The 27,104-nt window shown below is 40.5% G+C and overlaps 1 protein-coding gene across 4 annotated transcripts in view; it reads left to right on the plus strand.

Moving 5' to 3' along the window:
- Positions 1 to 25,023, plus strand: part of akr1b1.2 (aldo-keto reductase family 1, member B1 (aldose reductase), tandem duplicate 2) — a 37,417-nt gene extending 12,394 nt beyond the window's left edge. For 2 of the 4 annotated variants that reach the window (XM_061914254.1, XM_061914251.1), the window contains exons 2-10: positions 5,241 to 5,408; positions 9,837 to 9,953; positions 12,718 to 12,795; positions 12,892 to 13,014; positions 20,109 to 20,281; positions 20,362 to 20,443; positions 24,158 to 24,241; positions 24,301 to 24,383; positions 24,451 to 25,023. In XM_061914254.1, the coding sequence (XP_061770238.1) occupies positions 5,358 to 5,408; positions 9,837 to 9,953; positions 12,718 to 12,795; positions 12,892 to 13,014; positions 20,109 to 20,281; positions 20,362 to 20,443; positions 24,158 to 24,241; positions 24,301 to 24,383; positions 24,451 to 24,493 (834 nt within the window). In that variant the 5' untranslated portion in view covers positions 5,241 to 5,357 and the 3' untranslated portion in view covers positions 24,494 to 25,023. The remainder of the gene's footprint in view (positions 1 to 5,240; positions 5,409 to 9,836; positions 9,954 to 12,717; positions 12,796 to 12,891; positions 13,015 to 20,108; positions 20,282 to 20,361; positions 20,444 to 24,157; positions 24,242 to 24,300; positions 24,384 to 24,450) is intronic. The other 2 variants (XM_061914252.1, XM_061914253.1) reach the window with 2 other exon arrangements.
- Positions 25,024 to 27,104: the final 2,081 nt, after the last annotated feature.

Here is a 27,104-nt window from a genome sequence, read left to right on the forward strand (position 1 = left end):
CCGAATAGCTGTTTTTGTTGGAGGCTCCCATTAAAATCAATGTGAATATGTCAGGAGCCCCCAAACTTGCGACTTCCGGTAAAGACGAGGCTTTTTCAGGGAGTACCAAAAGTGGCGAACTTTAGTGGCGATTTTCGCTACTAATTCCTTTCAGCAAAAATATGGCAATATCGCGAAATGATCAAGTATGACAAAGAATGGACCTGCTATTCCCGTTTAAATAAGAAAATGTCATTTCAGTAGGCCTTTAACAACACTCAATAAACGTTTGGGAACTGAGGAAACTAATTGTTGAAGCTTTGAAAGTGGAATTCTTTACCATTCTTGCTTGATGTACCGCTTAAGTTGTTCAACAGTCTGGGGTCTTGTTGTCGTATTTTACGCTTCGTAATGCGTCACGTATTTTCGATGGGAGACATGTCTGTACTGCAGGCGGGCCAGGAAAGTACCCGCACTCTTTTACTACGAAGCCAAGCTGTTGTTACACGTGGCTTGGCATTGTCTTGCTGAAATAAGCAGGGGCGTCCATGATACCGTTGCTTGGATGACAACATATGTTGCTCCAAAACCTGTATGTACCTTTCAGCATTAATGGTGCCTTCACAGATGTGTAAGTTACCCATGCCTTGGGCACTAATGCACCCCCATACCATCACAGATGCTGGCTTTTCAACTTTGCGCCTATAACAATCCGGATGGTTATTTTCCTCTTTGTTCCGAAGGACACCACGTCCACATTTTCCAAATATATTGTGAAATGTGGACTCGTCAGACCACAGAACAATTTTCCACTCTGCTTCAGTCCATCTTAGATGAGCTCGGTCGGGCCCTGCAGAGCTGGCGGCGATCCTGTGTGTTGTTGATAAATGGGTTTAGCTTTGCATAGTAGAGTTTTAACTTGCGCTTACAGATTAATCGACCAACTGCAGTTTCTGACAGTGGTTTTATGAAGTGTTCCTGAGCCCATGTGGCGATGTCCTTTACACACTGATGTCGGTTTTTGATGCAGTGCCGCCTCAGGGATCAAAGGTCCGTAATATCATTGCTTACGTGCAGTGTTTTCTCCAGATTCTCTGAACCTTTTGATGATTTTACGGACCGTAGATGGTAAAATCCATAAATTCCTTGCAATAGCTCGTTGAGAAATGTTGTTCTAAAAGCGTTCGACAATTTGCTTACAAATTGGTGATCCTCGCCCCATCCTTGTTTGTGAATTACTTAGCATTTCATGGAAGCTGTTTTTATAGCCAATCATGGCACCCACCTGTTCCCAATTAGCCTGCACACCTGTGGGATGTTCCAAATAAGTGTTTGATGAGCATTCCTCAACTTTCTCAGTATTCATTGCCACCTTTCCCAACTTTTTTGTCACGTGTTGCTGGCATCAAATTCTAAAGTTAATGATTATTTGCAAAAAAAAAAAGTTCATCAGTTTGAACATCAAATATTTTGTCTTTGTAGCATATTCAACTGAATATGGGTTGAAAAGGATTTGCAAATCATTGTATTCTGTTTATATTTACATCTGACACTATTTCCCAACTCATATGGAAACGGGGTTTGTATGTATGTATGTATGTATGTATGTATGTATGTATGTATGTATGGACATTTCTATTTTAATGCCCGAAACTGTAGCCGTTGTGGAGTTTCAGTTTTTGTAAGGAGTTGAGAATTCAATCATAATAATTCAAATTGACGCATAACTATATGTAATCTATTGTAGAGACGGTGTTTTGGGGCCTTTCTGATGGGAGTCGTTCTTTCAAAGAGCCGTTCAAAAACTGGCTCGTTGTTACACAATACTTTTTATTGAAACCGGTATATAGCACTCTTTTTTTTTTTTGTCTTTTTTTTTTTTAATCAAAGACATTGGTTTTAGTATCCAAGGCATCGAAGACAACGCGTTCGGCATCGAAGACAACCTCGTTCGGCATCGAAGACAACGCGTTCGGCATCGAAGACAACTCGTTCGGCATCGACGACAACCTCGTTCGGCATCGACGACAACCTCGTTCGGCATCGACGACAACCTCGTTCGGCATCGAAGACAACGCGTTCGGCATCGAAGACAACGCGTTCGGCATCGAAGACAGCGCGTTCGGCATCGAAGACAACGCGTTCACCATCGAAGACAACGCGTTCACCATCGAAGACAACGCGTTCACCATCGAAGACAACGCGTTCACCATCGAAGACCACGCGTTCACCATCGAAGACCACGCGTTCACCATCGAACACCACGCGTTCACCATCGAACACCACGCGTTCACCATCGAACACCACGCGTTCACCATCGAACACCACGCGTTCACCATCGAACACCACGCGTTCACCATCGAACACCACGCGTTCACCATCGAAGACCACGCGTTCACCATCGAAGACCACGCGTTCACCATCGAAGACCACGCGTTCACCATCGAAGACCACGCGTTCACCATCGAAGCCCACGCGTTCACCATCGAACACCACGCGTTCACCATCGAGCACGCTGGTTTTAGCATCGAAGACGCTGGTTTTAGCATCGAACACAATGCGTTCAGTATCGAAGACATTGCGTTCAGTATCGAACTCAGTGTATTCAGTATCGAACACACCGCTTTTAGTATCGAAGACAACGCATATTCCGGCTTGAGGCCAAACCACAGCCAGACCATGGACTTCATGCTGTTTTTCTTGGGAATTAATCCTTCCTCCATTTGTTACGATATTCACACCTTCCTTTTTGTCTCGTATTAACACCCGCACCTCACCTTTAGCATCACAGCTAATGTTAGCCATACCGCTACCTGTCTGCTCCGTGGGAGCGTGTGACGTTGTACACGTGACGTATGTAAGAAGGTGCGCGCTTGGTTTATGTCTCTGTGAGGAGGACAGACAAGAAAGAGCGGGAAACGCCTGTAATGTAATGCCCGCAGCTAAAAGCAACTGCGTGAGAATGTATACTCAAATATTACGATGTAGTCATTTTCTATAGCGCACAGAGACATACTCGCGATATATCGCCCAGCCCTAGTTGAAATTAAAAATAACTTTACACTGGACTGGATTTCGATTGCAAAGGCACTACCAAAATAAACTCCAGGCTCTCAAATGACGAGTCATTCAGTTTGTTTGTTTTGTGCCGTGCTTTCATTTGATGTTTGGCTTTGGCTTTACTTCATCTGTACATGCAGCGCTCTGCTTGTAGAAACTTGTCAGACCGGAATTTAAAATAACAAATCTTTTTCAAACCGCTTTCTTGTGATTGTCTTCATTTCTGGCATTAAGGCAGGGGTGTCAAACTCAAATACAGAGTGGGCCAAAATTCTAAACTGAACAAAGCCGCGGGCCAAAGTTGAACAACTTAACCTTTTTAATAGGGACCCAAACAAGTTTTGCATTGAATATTGAACAAGCAAGGCTTATATAACTTTATAGTGACATGCAAAATCGATTTTCAAATATTGTAGCGTCCCGGAAGAGTGAGTGCTGCAAGGGGTTCTGGGTATTTGTTCTGTTGTGTTTATGTTGGGTTATGGTGCGGATGTTCTCCCTAAATGTCAATCAATCAATCAATCAATCAATGTTTATTTATATAGCCCCAAATCACAAATGTCTCAAAGGACTGCACAAATCATTACGACTACAACATCCTCGGAAGAACCCACAAAAGGGCAAGGAAAACTCACACCCAGTGGGCAGGGAGAATTCACATCCAGTGGGACGCCAGTGACAATGCTGACTATGAGAAACCTTGGAGAGGACCTCAGATGTGGGCAACCCCCCACCCCCTCTAGGGGACCGAAAGCAATGGATGTCGAGCGGGTCTAACATGGTGCTGTGAAAGTTCAATCCATAGTGGCTCCAACACAGCCGCGAGAGTTCAGTTCAAGCGGATCCAAGACAGCAGCGAGAGTCCCGTCCACAGGAAACCATCTCAAGCGGAGGCGGATCAGCAGCGTAGAGATGTCCCCAACCGATACAGGCGAGCGGTCCATCCTGGGTCTCGACTCTGGACAGCCAGTACTTCATCCATGGTCATCAGACCGGACCCCCTCCACAAGGGAGGGGGGGACATAGGAGAAGGAAAAGAAGCGGCAGATCAACTGGTCTAAAAAGGAGGTCTATTTAAAGGCTAGAGTATACAAATGAGTTTTAAGGTGAGACTTAAATGCTTCTACTGAGGTAGCATCTCGAACTGTTACCGGGAGGGCATTCCAGAGTACTGGAGCCCGAACGGAAAACGCTCTATAGCCCGCAGACTTTTTTTGGGCTCTAGGAATCACTAATAAGCCGGAGTCTTTTGAACGCAGATTTCTTGCCGGGACATATGGTACAATACAATCGGCAAGATAGGCTGGAGCTAGACCGTGTAGTATTTTATACGTAAGTAGTAAAACCTTAAAGTCACATCTTAAATGCACAGGAAGCCAGTGCAGGTGAGCCAGTATAGGTATATATGTATGTATATATGTATATAAAGGTATATACGGTACAGGCGTAATGTGATCAAACTTTCTTGTTCTTGTCAAAAGTCTAGCAGCCGCATTTTGTACCAACTGTAATCTTTTAATGCTAGACATGGGGAGACCCGAAAATAATCCGTTACAGTAATCGAGACGAGACGTAACAAACGCATGGATAATGATCTCGGCGTCTTTAGTGGTTTTAAATGTGGTTGTCATTCTCGTTTGGTGTGGGTTCACAGTGTGGCGCATATTTGTAACAGTGTTAAAGTTGTTTATACGGCCACCCTCAGTGTGACCTGTATGGCGGTTGACCAAATATGCCTTGCATTCACTTGTTTGTGTGTAAAGTGCGCATATAGTATGTAACTGGGCCAACACAATGTTTGTATGGAGTAAAAGCGGACGGGACGACAGGTTGTAGAGGACGTTGAACGCAGTGCCTTTAATGCACGTCCCCAATGATGTTGTTTGGGTGTAAATCGAGAGAAATTCGGGAGAATGGTTGCCCCGGGGGATTTTTGGGACTGAAATCCGGGAGTCTCCCGGGAAAATTGCGAGGGTTGGTAAGTATGAGTATTAGCTGTGAATGCGGTGTTTTAATACCGGCGGGCCAGCTCTAATGTTAATTTGATATTGCCTCAAGGGCCAAATTAAATTACACAGTGGGCCAAATTTGGCCCACGGGCCAGAGTTTGACACCCATGCATTAAGGCAATATTGTATTCACTGTGGCAACATGAATTAATCCACTTTTTATGATATATATTTTTTTTAATTCTCTACTAGTCTCCTCCTGGAAAAGTAACCGAGGCAGTGAAAGCGGCCATCTCTGCAGGCTACAGACACATCGATGGGGCGTACATTTACCAGAACGAGGTTGAAGTCGGCGAGGGGATAGCGGCCATGATCAAGGACGGAGTGGTCAAGCGTGAGGAACTTTTCATTGTTAGCAAGGTGAGACATTTTTTTTGTTGTTTCCATATCTGCTGTGTCTACCCGTCATGCTGGTTACTGCTGCCTACGGGACTGGAGTGGATCCGCATCAATATGCCGCCATGCTTGCTTGGGGCGGTATAGCTCGGTTGGTAGAGTGGCCGTGCCAGCAACTTGAGGGGTGCCGGGTTGATCCCCGCTTCCCCCATCCTAGTCACTGCCGTTGTGTCCATGAGCAAGACACTTCACCCACCTGCTCCCAGTGCCACCCACACTGGTTTAAATTTAACCTAGATATTGGGTTTCGCTATGTAAAAGCGCTTTGAGTCACTAGAGAAAAGTGCTATATAAATATAATTCACTTCACTTGTGGACAAGAGCTGCAACTATTTTATTGGTCGACTATCTTAACGATTCGTGGACTAGTTGGAATATGAAACGTACACCTATATAGTGGCTCTTCTTGAGCCATCACATTTTAATTTAAGCTTTATACACGGGTTGTACGTTATACCATTATTAGTATAGTATCGCGATGCTAACTAATCATTTTCGGTACTATATCTGAAACGTACCAGTCCTGTATCATGGACTGGTATAGCTAAACATGCTACACTACGCACCGTAGCTCACCGGCATCAAAATGTAAACAAACGCCATAGGTGGATCTCCTCCTTACATCCACTGTCATGATATCAAGTGCAGTAGCATATCTAGTTGTTACCACTATGATTACGTCTATTATTTGGCATCATTACCTATTTTGTTTTTTAACAATGTACAAACCCCGTTTCCATATGTGTTGGATGTAGATATAAACAAAACAATGATTTGTTGATAAATGGGTTTGGCTTTGCATAGTAGAGTTTTAACTTGCACTTACAGATGTAGCGACCAACTGTAGTTACTGACAGTGGTTTTATGAAGTGTTCCTGAGCCCATGTGGTGATATCCTTGACACACGTTTTTTGATGCAGTACCGCCTGAGGGATCAAAAGTCCGTAAACCCATTTATCAACAATATCTTGAAACGCCCCTGGCTTGGCTGGGCCCAAGCTCACCTAAGATGGACTGATGCAAAGTGGAAAGGTGGTCTGACGAGTCCACATTTCAAATTATATTTGGAAACAAAGGGCGTGGTGTCCTCCAGAACAAAGAGGAAAATAACCATTCTGATTGTTATAGGCGCAAAGTTGAAAAGCCAGCATGTGTGATGGTACGGAGGTGCATTAGTGCCCAAGGCATGGGTAACTTACACATCTGTGAAGCCACCTTTAATGCTGAAAGGTACATACAGGTTTTGGAGCAACATATGTTGTCATCCAAGCAACGTTATCATGGACGCCCCTGCTTATTTCAGCAAGACAAGTGTTACAACAGCGTGGCTTCGTTAAAAAAAAAATGTGGGTACTTTCCTGGCCCGCCTGCAGTCCAGACTTTTCCCCCATGGAAAAGGTGTGGCGCATTATGAAGCGTAAAATACGACAGCGGAGACCCCGGACTGTTGAACGACTGAAGCTCTACATAGAACACGAATGGGAAAGAATTTCACTTTCAAAGCTTCAACAATTTGTTTCCTCAGTTCCCAAACGTTTGAGTGTTGTTAAAAGAAAAGTTGATGTAACACAGTGGTGAACATGCCCTTTCCCAACTACTTTGGCACGTGTTGCAGCCATGAAATTTTAAGTTAATTACTATTATTTTTGTTTTTTTTAACTGTTTGTATTATAGCGTCAGTGAAAATAATTTTTAAATTAGCCACAGCGTTTTTTAACACAAGTATATGGACAGTGTTCTCAGTTTGCTAACAACCTAACTATTTTACAGAGGAGAAAACCAATGCTCCCACATAAAAGACGTACTGCCATGAAAAGCAATGTCTGCTTTGCAATTTGAACAAGTTATTTGAGTCTTTGACGTAGGCGATATGGCTTTTTTTTAATATCTCGATATTTTTAGGGCATATCGCGATATACGATATATATTACGATATTTTGCCTTGGCCTTGAATGAACACTTGATGCATATAATCCCAGCAGTATGTTGATTCTATGTGTCTACATTAAAATATTCTTCTTCATACTGCATTAATATATGCTACTTTTAAACTTTCATGCAGAAAGGGAAATCACAACTAAGTCAATTGACCAAAATTGTATTTATTAAACAGTGGCACAAACATTCATGTCATTTCCAAAACAAAGTGCAAGATTGTCAGACATTTTAAGTGTCAAATAAAAATGAGCTGCATAATAGGAAATCAAATAGTATTCGTCCTTCACTATGTGGTATGTTACTACGGACGTCGTGAAATTCTCTTCATTCTTTAGCGAGTGAATTTACAAATGATGCAAATATATACAAATCATGTATATAAATGATGTTTGTAAAGTAACTGAAAACCTTAAATATGTGTTATTTGCGGATGACACCAATGTACTCTGTTCTGATGTGGACTTGCAGCAGCTCCTGAGGACCGTCACCATGGAGATGTGTAAACTAAAAAAATGGTTTGATGCTAATAAATTATAATTAAACCTAAATAAAACTAACTTTATGTTATTTGGAAATAAGAGAAATGATATAGATGTAAAATTATATATGGACAATGTTAGTATAGAAAGAGTAAACAAAATCAAATTTTTGGGTGTGATCTTGGACCACAGGATCTGCTGGAAGTCACACATTACATACATCAAAGGGAAGTTGGCCAGAAGTATTGCTGTCCTGGGTAAAACAAGGCACATTCTTAATCAAAAAACATTACACACTCTTTATTGTACACTTGTTTTACTATATTTGAGTTACTGTCTAGAAGTCTGGGGAAATACATATAGGACGAACATCTAACCACTATTCATAATGCAAAAAAGGGCCATCAGACTGATACATAACACAGGACCCCGAGAACACACTAATGGATTATTTATAAAAAACATTTGATTTAAAACTACCAGATCTCATCCAACTCAAGACTGCCCAAATGATTTATAAAGCAAGTAAAGATTCACTTCCAACAGGGTTACAGAGAAGATTTTTACAGAGAGAAGGGAATTATAATTTAAGAGGAGAACTACTTTTTAAGATCCAATATTGTAGAACAACGCAGAAACGAATGAGTATAACAATAGCAGGGGTTAAAATATGGAACTGTTTAAAGGATGAAATAAAACACAGCACCAACATAAACCAGTTTAAAAAGCTTTTTAAATCATTTCTCATTAGTAAATATAAGAAAGTAGAGCAAACATTGTTTTAGAAAGACAATAATATGTAATATGTATATAAATACAATTTATGATTTCATAATTGTACATATAGGTTATATTCAAATGTATATATTGCCACTTTGTGTGGAATTTGGATAAATTGTGTATATATAATATATATATATATATATGGGTGTGCAAATGTATATGTTTGATTTGAATGTTGAACTGTGTGTGTGGGACGTGTGCTACATATATGTTGCTTATATATTGTTTAGGGAAAAGGAGAAAAAAAAAAGTAATATAAGTGAAGCATGTTTTAGATTTTATATTTTTTTTAACCTTGTTCTTGTTGTGATGGGGTAGGTTTATATAAGCGTTGCTTCAACCTACACCCTTTCGGCTCAATCATTGCTCAAATGAGTGTTTTTTTTTTGTTTTTTCCTTTTTTTGTTTTTGTTCTTTGTTTTATGTGAAGATTGCCTAAATAAATAAAATGCTACATATTATCAGTAATGCTACTTTTTATAGCAACGCTCTTGCCCCACACTTGACAAATTACGGTTGTCTGTTCGACATATTCCCACTTGAAGCCGAACCACTGCCAGACGATGGACCCCCTGCTGTTTTTATTCGGAATTAATTCTTCCTTCATTTGTTACCAGATTCGCACCTTCTTTCTCTCGTATAACCACTCGTACGGCTACGTTAGCATCACAGCTTACGTTACCCAGTCTGCTATCTCTCTGCTGGCCGAGGGCGTATACGTATGTGACATGACAGTACGTGACGTGTGTCAGTTTGTGCGCCTGCTTGTCCGTGAGAAGGAGATACAGGAAAGAGTGGGAAGAGCCTGCGGCTAAAAGCAACCGCATGAGAACGTATACTAAAATATTACGCTATAGTCATTTTCTGTATCACACAGAGACAAACCTGCGATATATTGTGTGTATCGATACATCGCCCAGCCCTACTTTGACGTGTTTCTGTAAAATGTGTCAATACTTGCCATGTTTTCTACCAGAGTGTTGTTGCAAGTGGCCACAGCCATTTTTCTCTTCCTGTTGCTTCCTGTCGCCGGTCCCACTGAATCGTACATGTCCGGAAAACTTTAGCAATGATGTCACTGATCGACAAACCAATATGTCGGCGACAACTTTTATTATTGACTTTTGTTGTCGAATCTTTGCACCCCCATCATGCACCCTTAACTCACCATATCCTATTCTTTGCTGCTCAGCTGTGGTGTACTTTCCATGCCAAGTCCATGGTGAGAGAAGCTTGTGAGAAGACCCTGAGTGACCTTAAACTGGACTATCTCGATTTATACCTGATGCACTGGCCAATGGGATTGAAGGTACACCGAGACTCTGTAAATGTGTGTCTGTATTAGGGCTGGGCGATATGGCATTTTTTAAATATTGCAATATTTTTAGGCCATATTGCAATATACGATATATATCTCGGCATTTTGCCTTAATCTTGAATGAACACTTGATGCTAGGGGTGTAACGGTACACAAAAATTTCGGTTCGGTACGTACCTCGGTTTAGAGGTCACGTTCCGGTTCATTTTCGGTGCAGTAAGAAAACAACAAAATATAAATTTTTTGGTTATTTATTTCCCAAATTTGTAAACAATAGCTTGATCCTTTTAACATTGGGAACACTATAATAATTCTACCCACGTTAATCCACATTGAACTGCCTCAAATTGTTGCTCTGATTAAATAAAATGACAAAACCTTTCTTCTACATATAAAAAGTACAACAAACAGTTTCAAGTCAACTCACCATGCTTAATTTATTACAGTATTTGGGAAGCCTGTACTTGGCTTTTATTATACACACACACGCACACACACACACACACACACACACACACACGCACAGCAATAGCAGATAACGTAACGCTAAAAGTTAATTAGCCTTCACCTCAACCCAGAACTATGAGCGAGCTGAGCTGCAGTTTAAGTTTCTAGAAGGTCAACGGGCTCATAGTGATGTTTGTAATAGTTGTGACTGGGAAGTGTTTTTTTATAATTTGGAGAGTGTATGTCTGCTGCTCACCTGCTAAACACATATCTGCTCATCTCGGCCGGAGCACTGACTCCATGCTTTCTGAATACGCACTGCTGATTGGCTGTTACATCGCTCTGAATACGCACTGCTGATTGGCTGTTACATCGCTCTGAATACGCACTGCTGATTGGCTTTGTATGTAACCAATCAGATGGTTGTGTGGGCGGCACAATGCTGGGTGCTCACTGCTCAGACAGAGGCAGAAAGCAGAGTAGCTTGTTAAGACTTTACGTTACGAACTCGTTCGATACACCCTCGTACCGAACCGAAACCCCCATACCGAAATGGTTCAATACAAATACACGTACCGTTACACCCCTAATATATACATATAATCACAGCAGTATGATGATTCTATGTGTCTACTTTAAAACATTCTTCTTCATACTGCATTAAAGGCCTACTGAAATGAGATGTTCTTATTAAAACGGGGATAGCAGGTCCATTCTATGTGTCATACTTGATCATTTCGCGATATTACCATATTTTTGCTGAAAGGATTTAGTAGAGAACATCGACGATAAAGTTTGCAGCTTTTGGGCGCTAATAAAAAAGCCTTGACTGTACCGGAAGCAGCAGACGATGTGTGAGGGCTCCTCACATCCTCACATTGTTTATAATGTGAGCCTCCAGCAGCAAGAGCTATTCGGACCGAGAAAGCAATAATTGCCCCATTAATTTGAGCAAGGATGAAAGATTTGTGGATGAGGAAAGTTAGAGTGAAGCAATAAAAAAAAAAGCGACGACTCCAGGCGGCGGCTGTGGGACCGTTTCAGATGTAATTAAACAGATTTACTAGGATAATTCTGAAAGATCCCTTATCTGCTTATTGTTTTAAGTGTTTTAGTGAGATTGTAAAGTCATACCTGAAAGTCGGATGGCTGCGGTGAACGCCAGTGTCTCTCAGAGAAGCCAAGATCACAGCTGCCTTTTTGAGCTGCAGGAGGAAGTTGCATAATCCACTGAAGTCTCCGGTAAGAGCCGACTTAATATGACAATTTTCCCATCCAAAAACTTGCTGGTTAATGTTGAGAAAAATGTTCGCTTGACTGCTCTGTGTTAAAGCTTCACAACAAACAAAGCAACAAAGGCAGCTGCAATCCACTGCTTTCCACCAACAGCATTCTTCTTTGATGTCTCCATTATTAATTGAACTAATTGCAAAAGATTCAGCAACACAGATGTCCAAATTACTGTGTAATTATGCGATGAAAAGAGACTTTTATCCGCGTGTAGCTAATATGTCCGCTACAACCCGAGACGTCACAAGCACGCGTCAACATTCTGCGACGTTTTCAACAAGAAACTCAGCGGGAAATTTTAAATTGTAATTTAGTAAACTAAAGCGGCCGTATTGACGTGTGTTGCAATGTTAATATTTCATCATTGATATACAAACTATCAGACTGCGTGGTCGCTAGTAGTGGCTTTCAGTAGGCCTTTAATATATGCTCTTTTTAAACTTTCATGCAGAGAGAGAAATCACAACTAAGTCAATTTACCAAAACTTATTTATTAAAGTTATTAGCAGGTGACTTTTCAAATGATGCTACATATTAGCAGTATTGCTATTTTTGGTAGCAACGCTTGTGCCCCACACTTGACAAATTAAAGTTGTCTATTCGACATATTCCCACTTGAAGCCGAACTACCGCCAGACGATGGACCCCCTGCTGTTTTTCTGGGGAATTAAGTCTTCCTTCATTTGTTACCATCTTCGTAACACTCCGCTAGCATCACGGCTAACGTTAGCCACGCTGCTACTTCTCTGCTGGGCGGGGGCGTGTACGTATGTGACGTATGACGTGACGTGTGTAAGAACCTGCGCTTACACTCTGTGAGGAGACACAAGAAGGAGTGGGAGGAGCCTGTACTGTAATGCCCACAGCTAAAAGCAACTGTGTGAGAATGTATACTCGAATATTACAATATAGTCATTTTCTATATCGCACAGAGACAAACACACGATATATCGCCCAGCCCTAGTTTGTATCACAGTTAAATTTCAGTAGCGTGAACGTCAAGTCTGTTACGACACAGGCCGGCAGCGACCTTTTTCCTACGGACAGCGCCGGTGACACAATTCCTGATGATTCCAACTTCCTCGATACATGGGAGGTAGGTGAACGCCATAAAACAAGGTGCAGCTTGGAATGTTTATGGGTTAATTAAGTAGAGAGCCTTGTGGAACCCCCTTTGTTATGTTTGTGTCAGGGGATGGAAGAGCTGCTGGATGCCGGATTGGTCAAGGCTATCGGGGTCTCCAATTTCAACCGGGATCAGATCGAAAGCCTTCTCAACAAGCCGGGCCTCAAATACAAGCCCGCTAACAATCAGGTACGTCAATTTGTCGTTTTTTTTTTTTCCATCATAGCTAACGTGAGGCATCTTAATCCTCTGTTTTTTGAGGGGAGAAGAGACCCTAATGTCATTATCCAGTCTCGAAGAAGGGAAGTAAATGATTTTCCGATGTGTGCGCGTCTGTGGCTGTTTACCCCGAAGCTAGCCTAATTAGCTTAGCCTTTTGTTTACCGTCAGTGCCCTGCCAAGTATTAGATTCAAGCCCTTATTTCTGTCTAGCCTCCAGCTGTTATACAAATCATTGCAAATAGTGACATGCCAGTGCCACATTGCAGATCTGTTATTTGTTACCCTGTGTCAGGGGTGTCCAAACTTTTTCCACAGAGGGCCACACACTGAAAATTCAAAGCAAGCGGGGGCCATTTTCATATTTTTTATTTTAAAAACCAATGCAATATATATATATATATATATAAATATAAATATATCTTGATTGGATTATCCAGAGAATAGTGCTCGATACCGTGGTAGCGCGCAATATGTAGGTGTGGGAAAATCTGATGATTGAGGGAACCCCTCATGAAACAGTTCTGTAGAGACGAAGTAGTCTTGTGATTTTTCCCACACATATATATATATATATATATATATATATATATATATATATATATATATATATATATATATATATATATATATATATATATACACACACACACACACATTTAGGCCTCCACTCAGTTATGATCCCGGGGACCCCAGAGGGTTTTGGTCCTAAAAAATATTAAAAATGTGTCATTATTTAATATTACTATTTTCATTATTATTCAAGTTTGGAATCTCTAGATCAACATTAGGAAAAAAAAATGTTCACCCAGTAATTTTTTAGGTGGAATATTTGAGATTATATAATAATTGGAGCCTTAATTTTGGATTTTGATTCATTATTATTTTTTGAGCTTGAAAACAAATCACACTAAAAATAATTGGGGATCCAAAAGTGTCCTACTCATTTAAGTGTTAAAAAATACATTATACATTTTTTTACTGTTTACTTTTAGCACAATAATCTCGAGATCAACTTCAGATATATCAATTTTAAGTTTTATTGTTGTTTATGTTTTTTGTTTGTTCATTATAGGCCCTTCTTTAAAAAAACAGCTCAGTTTTTTATATGGAAAAACAAAAAATAAGCAACATTTTCCCCCTAAAATATCTCAAAGTGGATAATTTAATGTGACGTAATTGAAACCTTGAATAGGTCAATAATTCAAAATGACATTGATTTTGATTCATTATTATTTTTTAAAGAAAGAAACAGCCTTCATGGCAGTTTTGTGTTATTAAAGCATAGCAAAATGTTCTTGTTACATTTCACCTGTTTGCTCTTTTGTATATTTTTTTATGTTTTTAATTTTTTCCAATAGTATTTTTAAAACGTGCCGTGGGGCACCAAGCCCTATGTTATGTGTCAAACTCAAGTCCCAGGGGCTAGATCTGGCCTGCCACATTGTTTCAAGTGACCCAAGAAAACCCTAGAAATAATAATGTGCGCCAAAGCACTTCGTCTTGCTTACGAAATATATTTCTTTCAATTTCAACAGAAAAATTGCACCCACTGCATACAATTGCTTGATATTTTGCTTGATTTTCTATTAAGTTTGTACATGGAGTGAACAGGTAGTTCTAGCTCAGAGTAATTTATGATTTAAAGAAAAGGGGTGGGATTAAATAAGTGTAAAATTCTTCTCACTCCTTTTCAAATTACGTAAAAAAAAAGAAATTCCATTGCTCATTTTGTTTATTTTTTTTCTGTTTTTTATTTTCCATTGTTATAATGACTTTTAAGGCTATAGCACTGTATTGGATCAGGCTTGCTCCTGTTTTTTTGCATATTTGAAATAAAAATGTATCAAATCAAATATGCTTGAGAATTACAGTATTTTTCGGACTATAAGTCGAATTTTTTTTTTTTTAGTTTGGCCAAGAATGAGACTTAGCCAAACTATAAAAAAAAAAAAATATATATATATATATATATTTTTTTTTTTAAATCTCTTTTTTTGGTTTGGCCGGGTCTCACCCTCCCCCCCGCTGGACTGTGGAGAAGACTGCGACTTATAGTCCAAAAAATGCGGTATCTGCCCGTGCAAAAAACAATATGTCAACACGGAAGTGTCCGAAGTGCGGCACACAGCTGGAGTTTTGGATAAAAAAATGTCAATTTTTTTTTTGAAATGTGTTATTTAATGAGGAAAAAGCTAAACATGTGTTGATATTAACTAGTTATTTTTTCACCAAAGGTCGCGTACTGAAAAGTCAAAGTATTTTTTTGCTTTTTTTTTGTAAAACAATAGATTAAAAAACTACAAATATTTAAAGACAAAAGCTAGTCAGCTTTTTTTGTAAGTAATAATGTTTATTATTATTATTATTATTATTATTAATTATTAGTATCAACATTTCAGCTTATTTTCATTACGTCTTTTTGCTTTTTATTTACTTTTGTTTTATTTTTTTTAACCTCTGTAATAACTAATACCGTAATTTTTTTGTATTATAAGTCGCAGTTTTTTTCATAGTTTGGCCGGGGGTGCGACACATACTCCAGAGCGACTTATGTGTGAAATTATTAATACATTACGGTAAAATATCAAATAATATTCTGTACCTCATTCGCGGAAGAGAGTAAGAAAATGTCAGCAATCGTCACACACACGTCAACCAATGAGAATTCGGTGGGGGAGGGTCATGGGATGCTACTGCCGTAGCTATTAAAACGGATCATTTCATCGTTGGCGGTAACTTCTAAAAACTGGGGAGGGCTGAACAAAAATGGCACCAAAAAGGAAATCATGTACTGCAGATTACAAGCTGGACGTAGTGAAATATGCAGCAGAAAAGGACAAGAGGAAGCGGCGCATACCTGTGGAGTTGGCTGAGTTTTTTAGAAGTGACATCGAGGAAGAAGATTTCATGGGATTTAGCGATTGAGTGACAGTTTGGTAAAGGTATAGCATGTTCTAGTTATTTGAATGACTCTTACTATAATATGTTAGGTTAACATAGCAGTTGCTTATTTATGCCTCATATAACGTACACTGATTCAGCCTGTTGTTCACTATTCTTTATTTATTTTAAATAACCTTTCAAATGTCTATTATTGGTGTTGGGTTTTATCAAATAAATTTCCCCTTAAAATGCGACCAGTGCAACATATATATGTTTTTTTCCTTTATAATGCATTTTCGGCCGGTGCGACTTATACTCCGAAAAATTCGATAATGGTACATTTTTGTCACCTATAACAATACTGACGGTAAGTTTTGTCTTTGAAAATATGGGTAATGTCTGTTTTTACCATTTCTTTTGACAAAATAATCTTTTTGGGTGAAAAAGTTTGGACATCCCTATATTAACATGAATTCCAAAAAATGTTGGTCCAATAAAATGCTTGTTCCCCTGACTCAGGATTTCAAAACCAAATACGTTATCCATCAATTTGTAAATCAAATGCATAGAGAATTGTGTAATATCATCATGAGGAGATTATGCATATATATACTAAGGCCTACTGAAATGAGATGTTCTTATTTAAACGGGGACAGCAGGTCCATTCTATGTGTCATACTTGATCATTTCGCGATATTGCCATATTTTTGCTGAAAGGATTTAGTAGAGAACATCCACGATAAAGTTCGCAACTTTAGGTCGCTAATAAAAAAGCCTTGCCTGTACCGGAAGTAGCAGACGATGTGCGCGTGACGTCACTGGTTGTGGAGCTCCTCACATCTGAACATTGTTTACAATCATGGCCACCAGCAGCGAGAGCGATTCGGACTGAGAAAGCGACGATTTCCCCATTAATTTGAGCGAGGATTAAAAATTTGTGGATGAGGAAAGTTAGAGTGAAGCACTGAAAAAAAAAAAAATAAGGCGACGGCTCCAGGCGACAGCAGTGGAAGCGATTCAGATGTTATTAGACACATTTACTAGGATCATTCTGGAAAATCCCTTATCTGCTTATTGTGTTAGTAGTGTTTTAGTGAGATTATAAAGTCATACCTGAAAGCCGGATGGCTGCGGTGAATGCCAGTGTCTCTGGGAGAACCCAATGGAGGAGCCAAGACAACAGCTGCCTTTTTGACAGCTGCAAGATGAGGTCGCATAATCCGCTCAAGTCTCCGGTAAGAGCTGACTTAATATCACAATTTTCCCATCCAAAATCCTGCTGGTTGACAAAGAGAAACATGTTCGCTTGATCGCTCTGTGTTAAAGCTTCACAACAAACAAAGAAACACCGGCTGTGTTTCGGTTGCTAAAGGCAGCTGCAATCCACAGCTTTCCACCAACAGCATTCTTTGACGTCTCCATTATTAATTGAACAAATTGCAAACGATTCAGCAACACAGATGTCCAAAATACTGTGTAATTATGCGATGAAAAGAGACTACTTTTAGCCGTGAGTGGTGCTGGGCTGAAATGTCCGCTACAACCAAAAACGTCACAAGCACGTCATCATTCTGTGACGTTTTCAACAGGATACTTTGCGGGAAATTTAAAATTGCAATTTAGTAAACTAAAAAGGCCGTATTGGCATGTGTTGCAATGTTAATATTTCATCATTGATATATAAACTATCAGACTGCGTGGTGGCTAGTAGTGGCTTTCAGTAGGCCTTTAACGCCGCTCTAGTGGCTCTCTGGAGCTTTTTCAAAAATGTATGAAAAATGGAGAAAGGTGAGGGGAAAAAACATATTTTTGCATTAATATGGTTTCTGCGGGAGGACAGACATGACACACACCTCCCTAATTGTTATAAAGCACATTGTTTATATTAAACATGCTTTACTGATTCGAGTATTTGGCGAGCACCATTTCGTCCTACTAATTTTGGCAGTCCTTGAACTCACCGTAGTTTGTTTATATGTTCAACTTTCTAAGACGTGTTTTATACCACTTCTTTTTCTGTCTCATTCTGTCCACCAAACGTTTAACGTTGTGCATGAATGGACAAAGGTTCTTATTTAAAGGGGGATAGCAGGTCCATTCTATGTGTCATACTTGATCATTTTGCGATATTGCCATATTTTTGCTGAAAAGGATTTAGTAGAGAACATCGACGATAAAGTTTGCAACTTTAGGTCGCTAATAAAAAAGCCTTGCCTGTACCGGAAGTAGCAGACGGTGTGAGCATGACGTCACGGGTTGTGGAGCTCCTCACATCTGAACATTGTTTACAATCATGGCCACCAGCAGCGAGAGCGATTCGGACCGAGAAAGCAACGATTTCCCCATTAATTTGAGCAAGGATTAAACATTTGTGGATGAGGAAAGTTAGAGTGAAGCACTAAAAAAAAAAAAGAAGGCGACGGCAGTGGAAGCGATTCAGATGTTATTAGACACATTTACTAGGATAATTCTGGAAAATCCCTTATCTGCTTATTGTGTTAGTAGTGTTTTAGTGAGATTATAAAGTCATACCTGAAAGTCAGATGGCTGCGCTGAATGCCAGTGTCTCTGAGAGAAGCCAATGGAGGAGCCAAGACCACAGCTGCCTTTTTGACAGCTGCAAGATGAAGTCGCATAATCCGCTCAAGTCTCCGGTAAGAGCCGACTTAACATCACAATTTTCCCATCCAAAATCTTGCTGGTTGATGAAGAGAAACATTTTCAACTTTCTAAGACGCGTTTTATCCCACTTCTTTTCTGTCTCATTTTGTCCACCAAACTTTTAACGTTGTGCATGAATGGACAAAGGTGAGTTTTGTTGACGTTATTGACTTGTGTGGAGTGCTAATCAGACATATTTGGTCACTGCCTGACTGCAAGCTAATCGATGCTAACATGCTATTTAGGCTACCTATATGTACATATTGCATCATTATGCCTCATTTGTTGCTATATTTGAGCTCATTTGGTTTCCTTTATGCCAGGGGTCGGGAACCTTTTTGGCTGAGAGAGCCATGAAAGCCAAATATTTCAAAATGTATTTCAGTGAGAGCCATATCATATTTTTTAACACTGAATACAACTAAATGTGTGCAATTTTAAGTAACACCAACATTTTTAGAGTATAATAAGTATTTTATTCTTTTTAATAACATTGTTATTCTGAAGCTAACCAATAATAAATAAAATGTCATGTCTGTTGATCATGTTTTTGTTTGGCCATGTACTGTGTTGTCCTTTGGACTCTTTAAGTTCCTGTTTTTTTCTAATCCCTTGTCTGGTTTCCTTGGTGACTCAATTTGTCCACCAGAGACAAAATGCCCGCTCACCTGCTTCCCGAGCACTAATCAAAGGCAGTATTTAAGCCCGTCTTTGCCAGTCAGTCGCCCTTTTCTTGCTCTGTACTGACTTGTCTCATGCCTTGCCATAGTTTCGTGCTTCATGCCATGCCAAGTAAGTTTTGTTTGATTTATGTTCATAGTCTGTTTATGCGTTAGCTTTGTTCCTTAGCCCAAGTTGTGCTTCCACTGTGAGCGATTTGTGTTTGTATCTTTTTCTAGTTTAAATCAAATCATGTTTTTACCTAAATGCCATGTCCCGAGTAGTCCGTCTGCCTTCCTGGGGGAACGACTCTGCAGCAAGCTGCGACCCCCCCCCCCCCCCCCCCCCCCCCATCGTGACATAAAATACTTCTTACCGTTAATGCGACTTCTTGAACGGGTGCGGTCGAAAACGGATGGATGGATTTAAATGCATGAGAATGTTTTATATTTTGCACGTTATTTTTAGCACTGTGATTACCAGCGAAATTATTCATAATTATGGTGTTAAGCAATGTCAGCTAAAATTTATCTGAGAGCCAGATGCAGTCATCAAAAGAGCCACATCTGGCTCTAGAGCCATAGGTTCCCTACCCCTGCTTTAAGTCCTCTTAATTCAATGGATATCGAATGACACTATCTGTATGTAATATGGCTTTTATTTTTTTGCGGCTCCAGAAAGATTTGCTTTTGTATTTTTGGTCCGATATGGCTCTTTCAACATTTTAGGTTGCCGACCCCTGATATAGATAATAGTTAGTTATAGAGATATTTTGCTGTAACAAGCAGCCCTCTGAGAGCAGACATAACTGCAATGATAAACTGGTTGAGCAAATCTACCCTATGATTTCTAAAAAGATAATTGCAAACCAAAACCAATGCTCCGTGGAAACGGCGGCTTCACGTGAACATGTGTGCCTGAAGGTGGAGTGCCATCCCTTCCTGACCCAAGAGAAGCTGATCAGCTACTGCAACTCTAAGGGCATCTCTGTGACTGCCTACAGCCCCCTCGGCTCCCCCGATAGACCTTGGTAAGGTTCGCCTTGGGCTTCTCACCAACGCGACATCTTGGCTCTCTGCAGTGTGTGATGATGTTCGCTATTCCTTCCAGGGCGAAGCCAGACGAACCATCACTTCTGGAGCATCCTGACATCAAAACAATCGCTGCGAAGCTCAAGAAGACCCCTGCTCAGGTACGGTGCCAATTAAATTGTTTTTTATTTGGAAAAAAATGTGTTGTAATTAGGGCTTTGCGATATGGCCTTTTTTTATCACAATATTTCTAGGCCAGGGGTGCCCACACTTTTTCTGCAGGCGAGCTACTTTTCAATTGACCGACTCGAGGGGATCTACCTCATTTATATATATCATTTATATTTATTTATTTATGAAAGAGACATTTTTGTAAACAAGTTAAATGTGTTTAATGATAATACAAGCATGTGTAACACATATAGATGTCTTTCTTTCACAAAGACAAGAATATAAGTTGGTGTATTACCTGATTCTGATGACTTGCATTGATTGGAATCAGACAGTAATGATGATAACGCCCACATTTTCAAATGGAGGAGAAAAAAAGTTGTCCTTTCTGTAAAATACCACATGAAAGTGGTTGGTTTTTGGCATCTAATTCATCCAGCTTCCATACACTTTAGAAGAAAAACATTGGCGGCAAATTCCGTAGCTTGCTTGATTGACATTCACGGCACCCGAGGGTCTTGTGAGATGACGCTGGCTGCTGCCAGTTCATTATTATGAAAAAATGACAGAGAGGAAGGCGAGAAACACTTTTTATTTCAACAGACTTTCGCGCCGTCCCTTCCGTCAAAACTCTAAAGGCCGACTGCACATTTCCTATCTTCACAATAAAAGCCCTGCTTCATGCTACCTGCGCTAACAAAATAATAGTCTCGGAAAGCTGGCGTGCACAAGTGATGTGCACGCCAGCTTTCTGAGGGATCGCTTGTGCACGCCAGTTTTCCGAGACTCTGTATTTAGTTAGCGCAGGCAGCATGAAGCAGGGCTTTTATTGTGAAGATAGGAAATGTGCAGTCGGCCTTTAGAGTTTTGACGGAAGGTACGGCGCGAGAGTCTGTTGAAATAAAAAGTGTTTCTCGCCTTCCTCTCGGTCATATTTTCATAATAATGATCTTGCAGCAGCCAGCGTCATCTCCCAAGACCCTCCGGTACCGTGAATGTCATTTAAGTGACGTCTTGGTGAAGATTGATGATCACTAATTTTTAGGTCTATTTTTCTTAAAAGCCTGGCTGGAGATCGACTGACACACCCCCCGCGGTCGACTGGTAGCTCGCGATCGACGTAATGGGCACCCCTGGTCTAGGCCATATCGCGATATACGATATATATATCAGTATTTTGCCTTAGCCTTGAATGAACACTTGATGCATATAATCCCAGCAGTATGATGATTTTATGTGTCTACATTCAAACATTCTTCTTCATACTGCATTCATATATGCTCTTTTTAAACTTTCATGCAGAGATGGAAATCACAATTAAGTCAATTTACCAAAACTGTATTTATCAAAGTTATTAGCAGGTGACTTTTCAAATGATGCTACATATTAGCAGTAATGCTACTTTTGGTAGCAAGGCTTGTGCCCCACACTTGACAAATTAAGGTTGTCTATTCGACATACAGTATTTCCTATAATTGCCGCCGGTGCGCTAATTAATTTAAAAACTCTTGTCACTCCTGCACTTACCAAAGGCATGCAGTAAAAATTTGAGTGGGATGTAAGCTTGGACCTTAAATCATACTGAATAGCTCTTAATCTTCTTCCCTTTATGCGATTTCAAATTACCGGAATTGAAATCAGCCTCCTCCATCTTGAAAATGACAGGGGAAGTGTCACTCTTGATGTCACGAGTTTGAACAGGCGGTAATACTAAGCATCTTTCTCTCGTATTACCACTCAACTGGGATGAGAATCAGCACCTCCGAGTCCGCTAGCATCACAGCTAACGTTAGCCACGCTGCTACCTCTCTGCTGGGCGAGGGCGTATACGTACATGACAGTGTGTGACGTATGAGGTGACAGTATGTGACAGTGTGTGACGTGACAGTATGTGACGTGTGACGGTATGTGACATGACGTATGAGGTGACAGTATGACGTGACAGTATGACGTGACAGTTTGTGACTTGTGACGTGACAGTATGTGACATATGATGTGACAGTATGTGACAGTGTGTGACGTGACAGTATGTGACGTGTGACGGTATGTGACATGACGTATGAGGTGACAGTATGACGTGACAGTTTGTGACTTGTGACGTGACAGTATGTGACATATGATGTGACAGTATGTGACGTATGACGTGACAGTATATGACGTGACAGTATATGACGTGACAGTATATGACGTGACAGTATGACGTGACAGTGTGACGTGACAGTTTGTGACGTGTGACGTGACAGTTTGTGACGTATGACGTGACAGTATGTGACGTATGATGTGACAGTATGTGACGTATGACGAGACAGTATGTGACGTATGACGTGACAGTATGTGATGTGACGTATGAGGTGACAGTATGACGTGACAGTATGTGACGTATGACGTGACAGTATGTGACATATGAGGTGACAGTAGGACGTGACAGTATGTGACGTATGACGTGACAGTATGTGACGTATGACGTGACAGTATGTGACGTATGAGGTGACAGTAGGACGTGACAGTATGACGTGACAGTATGTGTATGTGACGTGACAGTATGTGACGTATGACATGACGGTATGTGACGTATGACGTGATGGTATGTGACGTATGAGGTGACAGTGTGTGACGTATGAGGTGACAGTATGTGACGTATGACGTGACTGTATGTGACAGTGTGTGAGGTATGAGGTGACAGTATGTGACGTATGACGTGACTGTATGTGACAGTATGTGACGTATGAGGTGACAGTATGTGACGTATGAGGTGACAGTATGTGATGTGTGAGGTGACAGTATGTGAGGTATGAGGTGACAGTATGTGACGTATGAGGTGACAGTATGTGACGTGTGAGGTGACAGTATGTGACGTATGAGGTGACTGTATGTGACGTATGACGTGACAGTATGTGACGTGTGAGGTGACAGTATGTGACGTATGACGTGACAGTATGTGACGTGACAGTATGTGACGTGTGAGGTGACAGTATGTGACGTGTGAGGTGACAGTATGTGACGTATGACGTGACAGTATGTGACGTGTGAGGTGACAGTATGTGACGTATGAGGTGACAGTATGTGACGTATGAGGTGACAGTATGTGACGTATGACGTGACAGTATGTGACGTGTGAGGTGACAGTATGTGACGTGTGAGGTGACAGTATGTGACGTATGACGTGACAGTATGTGACGTGTGAGGTGACAGTATGTGACGTGTGAGGTGACAGTATGTGACGTGTGAGGTGACAGTATGTGACGTGACAGTATGTGACGTGTGAGGTGACAGTATGTGACGTATGAGGTGACAGTATGTGAGGTATGAGGTGACAGTATGTGACGTGTGAGGTGACAGTATGTGACGTGTGAGGTGACAGTATGTGACGTGTGAGGTGACAGTATGTGAGGTATGAGGTGACAGTATGTGACGTGTGAGGTGACAGTATGTGAGGTAATAGGTGACAGTATGTGACGTGTGAGGTGACAGTATGTGACGTGACAGTATGTGACGTGTGTAAGTTTGTGTGCCTGCTGTCTGTGAGAAGGAGACACCAGAAGGAGTGGGAAGAGCATGTAGTGTAAAGGCCGCAGCTAAAAACAACTGTGAGACTGTATACTCTAATATTACGACAAAGTCATTTTCTATATCTCACAGAGACAAACCCGTGATATATCGCCCAGTCTTAGTTGTATGTAATAGGTTGCTTCTTTCTTTGCCAGGTTCTGATCCGTTTCCACATCCAGCGTAATGTTGTGGTGATTCCCAAATCGATCACCCCTCACCGTATTCAGGAGAATTTTCAGGTAAGGACAAAAAAGTATCTTTCTCTCGCCCTTTGTGTTAAAAAACATCTCATTTGCAGGTGTTTGACTTCCAACTGAGCGACGAGGACATGAAAACCATTTTGGGCTTCGATCGCAACTGGAGAGTCTGCCCCTTTCTAATGTGAGTTTGTGTTTGAAAATGGTTGTTTTTTGTTGAGTTTTGTTTAATGTGTTTTGCTTGACTTCAGGAACAAGAAGCACAAGGACTACCCTTTCCACGCTGAGTTCTGACACGGACAAATCCCCGAGAGCGTGTGCTGAGGTTTGCAAACATCGTGTCCCAAGATCCGCTTTATTATAGCACTGTTACTTTTCCATGTGGCCTTCAGGCGTTAGATTTTGGCTGGGAAAAACTGCTTTCCGTCAACCAATTTAACCCCAAAAATTAGTCCTCATTCCTATTACGGTATTCATCAATTTTTATAGTAATCATATCAACAAATAATTGGCCATGTAAAGAATAATTGTATAATTTTCCCATAGGACGCCAGCACTTCCCGTTATTTGCACGAGTCATAAGTGGCACTTGTGACTTCACTTCTTGCTGAGTCATATGTGCCACTTGTGACTACATATATTTTTTGGTTTCGTCTTCCTTTTCACTTCTCATGTGCCAAAGGGCCGCTGTTATTGGTTTTAAAGAACACTTGTGCCAAGAACAATTAATAGCTACAAATAAATCAGAAAGCTGATTTCAAAATGTGTAGGTTGTGATAATGCTTTTTGTTTGCTTTCCAATAAAAGTAGATTAAGTAGCTACACGGGTTTGTCTCACTGTGTCTCTGTGTGTGTGTGTCTGTGTCCGTCTGTCTCTGTCTGTGTGTGTATATATATATATATGTGTATAGATATATGTATATGTATGTATGTGTATATATATATGTATATATGTGTATATGTGTATATATATATATATGTATATATGTATATGTATATATGTATATATGTATATGTATATATATATATATATACATCTATATATATATATATGTGTGTGGGCTTCACAGTGGCAGAGGGGTTAGTTCGTCTGCCTCACAATACGAAGTTCCTGCAGTCCTGGGTTCAAATCCAGGCTCGGGATCTTTCTGTGTGGAGTTTGCATGTTCTCCCCGTGAATGCGTGGGTTCCGTCCGGGTACTCCGGCTTCCTCCCACTTCCAAAGACATACACCTGGGGATAGGTTGATTGGCAACACTAAATTGGCCCTAGTGTGTGAATGTGAGTGTGAATGTTGTCTGTCTATCTGGCCCTGCGATGAGGTGGCGACTTGTCCAGGGTGTACCCTGCCTTTCGCCCGATTGTAGCTTAGATAGGCGCCAGCGACCCCGAAAGGGAATAAGCTGTAGAAAATGGATGGATGGATGGCACTCTTGGCATTCTCTCGACTCTCAAAATCTGCATAATTTGCATTGTTGTTGATGGGGAAGGGATCTGTGGTTCCTCTCACCACATCAGAGATCATGCAACTGGCTTGCTCAAAATAGCTCAGCAATCATTTTGTTCATATCTAATTACTCGCAAACTGCAAGTATTCTGATGTCATGAAGCAGATATATGTGATAATAACTTCAATATAGAGACAACTTGTTTTTCCAACATACTGGAAATGTAAGTTCCACACAACACAATAAAAAATTCTGGGAAGATTGGAGCTTGTCGAATGAAGTTATGACTGTTATAACTTCCCGCCACACGGTGGCGATATTGGCAACACTGCAGTGATGCAGTTGTATTCCATGCACTAGCGTGAGCCACCATCACGAAATTTGGGAGGATTGTCGCTTATGGAAGGACGTTTTGACTGTTATAATTCTTCATCACAAGGGGGTGTTGGCAGTGTCAAAATGAACGTCTTGGCATGATCAGACTTGGACCTCAAAGCTTAATGTCAGTTAGGAGCAGAGGTGGGTAGTAACGCGCTACATTTACTCCGTTACATCTACTTGAGTAACTTTTGGGATAAATTGTACTTCTAAGAGTAGTTTTTATGCAACATACTTTTACTTTTACTTGAGTATATTTATAGAGAAGGAACGCTACTTTTACTGCGCTCCATTTATCTACAATCAGCTCGCTACTTTTTTATTATCGATGTGTTAATGCACGCTTTGTTTGTTTTGATTTTGTCAGACACGCATTCAAAGTAGGAACTACGCATGCCTGCGTTTCACCAATCAAATGCAGTCACTGGTGACGTTTGACTCCGTTTCACCAATCAAATGCAGTCACTGGTGATGTTGGACCAATCAAACAAAACCAGGAAGTCACGTGACCGTCACACGTCGAATCCGACCTAAAAAAGTTGAAAAACTTATTGGGGTGTTACCATTTAGTGGTCAATTGTACGGAATATGTACTGTACTGTGCAATCTATTAATAAAAGTTTCAATCAATCAATCAAAAGTGTAAAGGAAAAAAGACACTTTTTATTTCAACCGTACTTCCCGTCAAAAGCCTAAAGACTGATCGCACAGTTCCTGTCTTCACAATAAAAGCGCCGCTCCATCGCGCCTGCGCTAACAAAATAAGAGTCTCCGAAAGCCAGCGCAAACAAGCTAGCAAGCTACGGAGTTTGCCACCAATGTATTTCTTGTAAAGTGTATAAAAACGAATATGGAAGCTGGACAAATAAGATGCCAAAAACCAACGACTTTCATGTGGTATTAGACAGAAAGGAGGAACTTTTTTTCTCCTCCATTTGAAAACGTGGACGTCTGATTCCAATCAATGCGAGTCATCAGAATCAGGTAATACACCAACTTATATTCTTGTCTTCATGAAAGATAGGAATCTATATGTTAAACATGCATGTATATTCATTAAAACACCTTTAACATGTCAA

Source organism: Nerophis ophidion, linkage group LG10, assembly GCF_033978795.1.
Source record: "Nerophis ophidion isolate RoL-2023_Sa linkage group LG10, RoL_Noph_v1.0, whole genome shotgun sequence".
NCBI classification, from domain to species: Eukaryota; Metazoa; Chordata; class Actinopteri; order Syngnathiformes; family Syngnathidae; genus Nerophis; species Nerophis ophidion.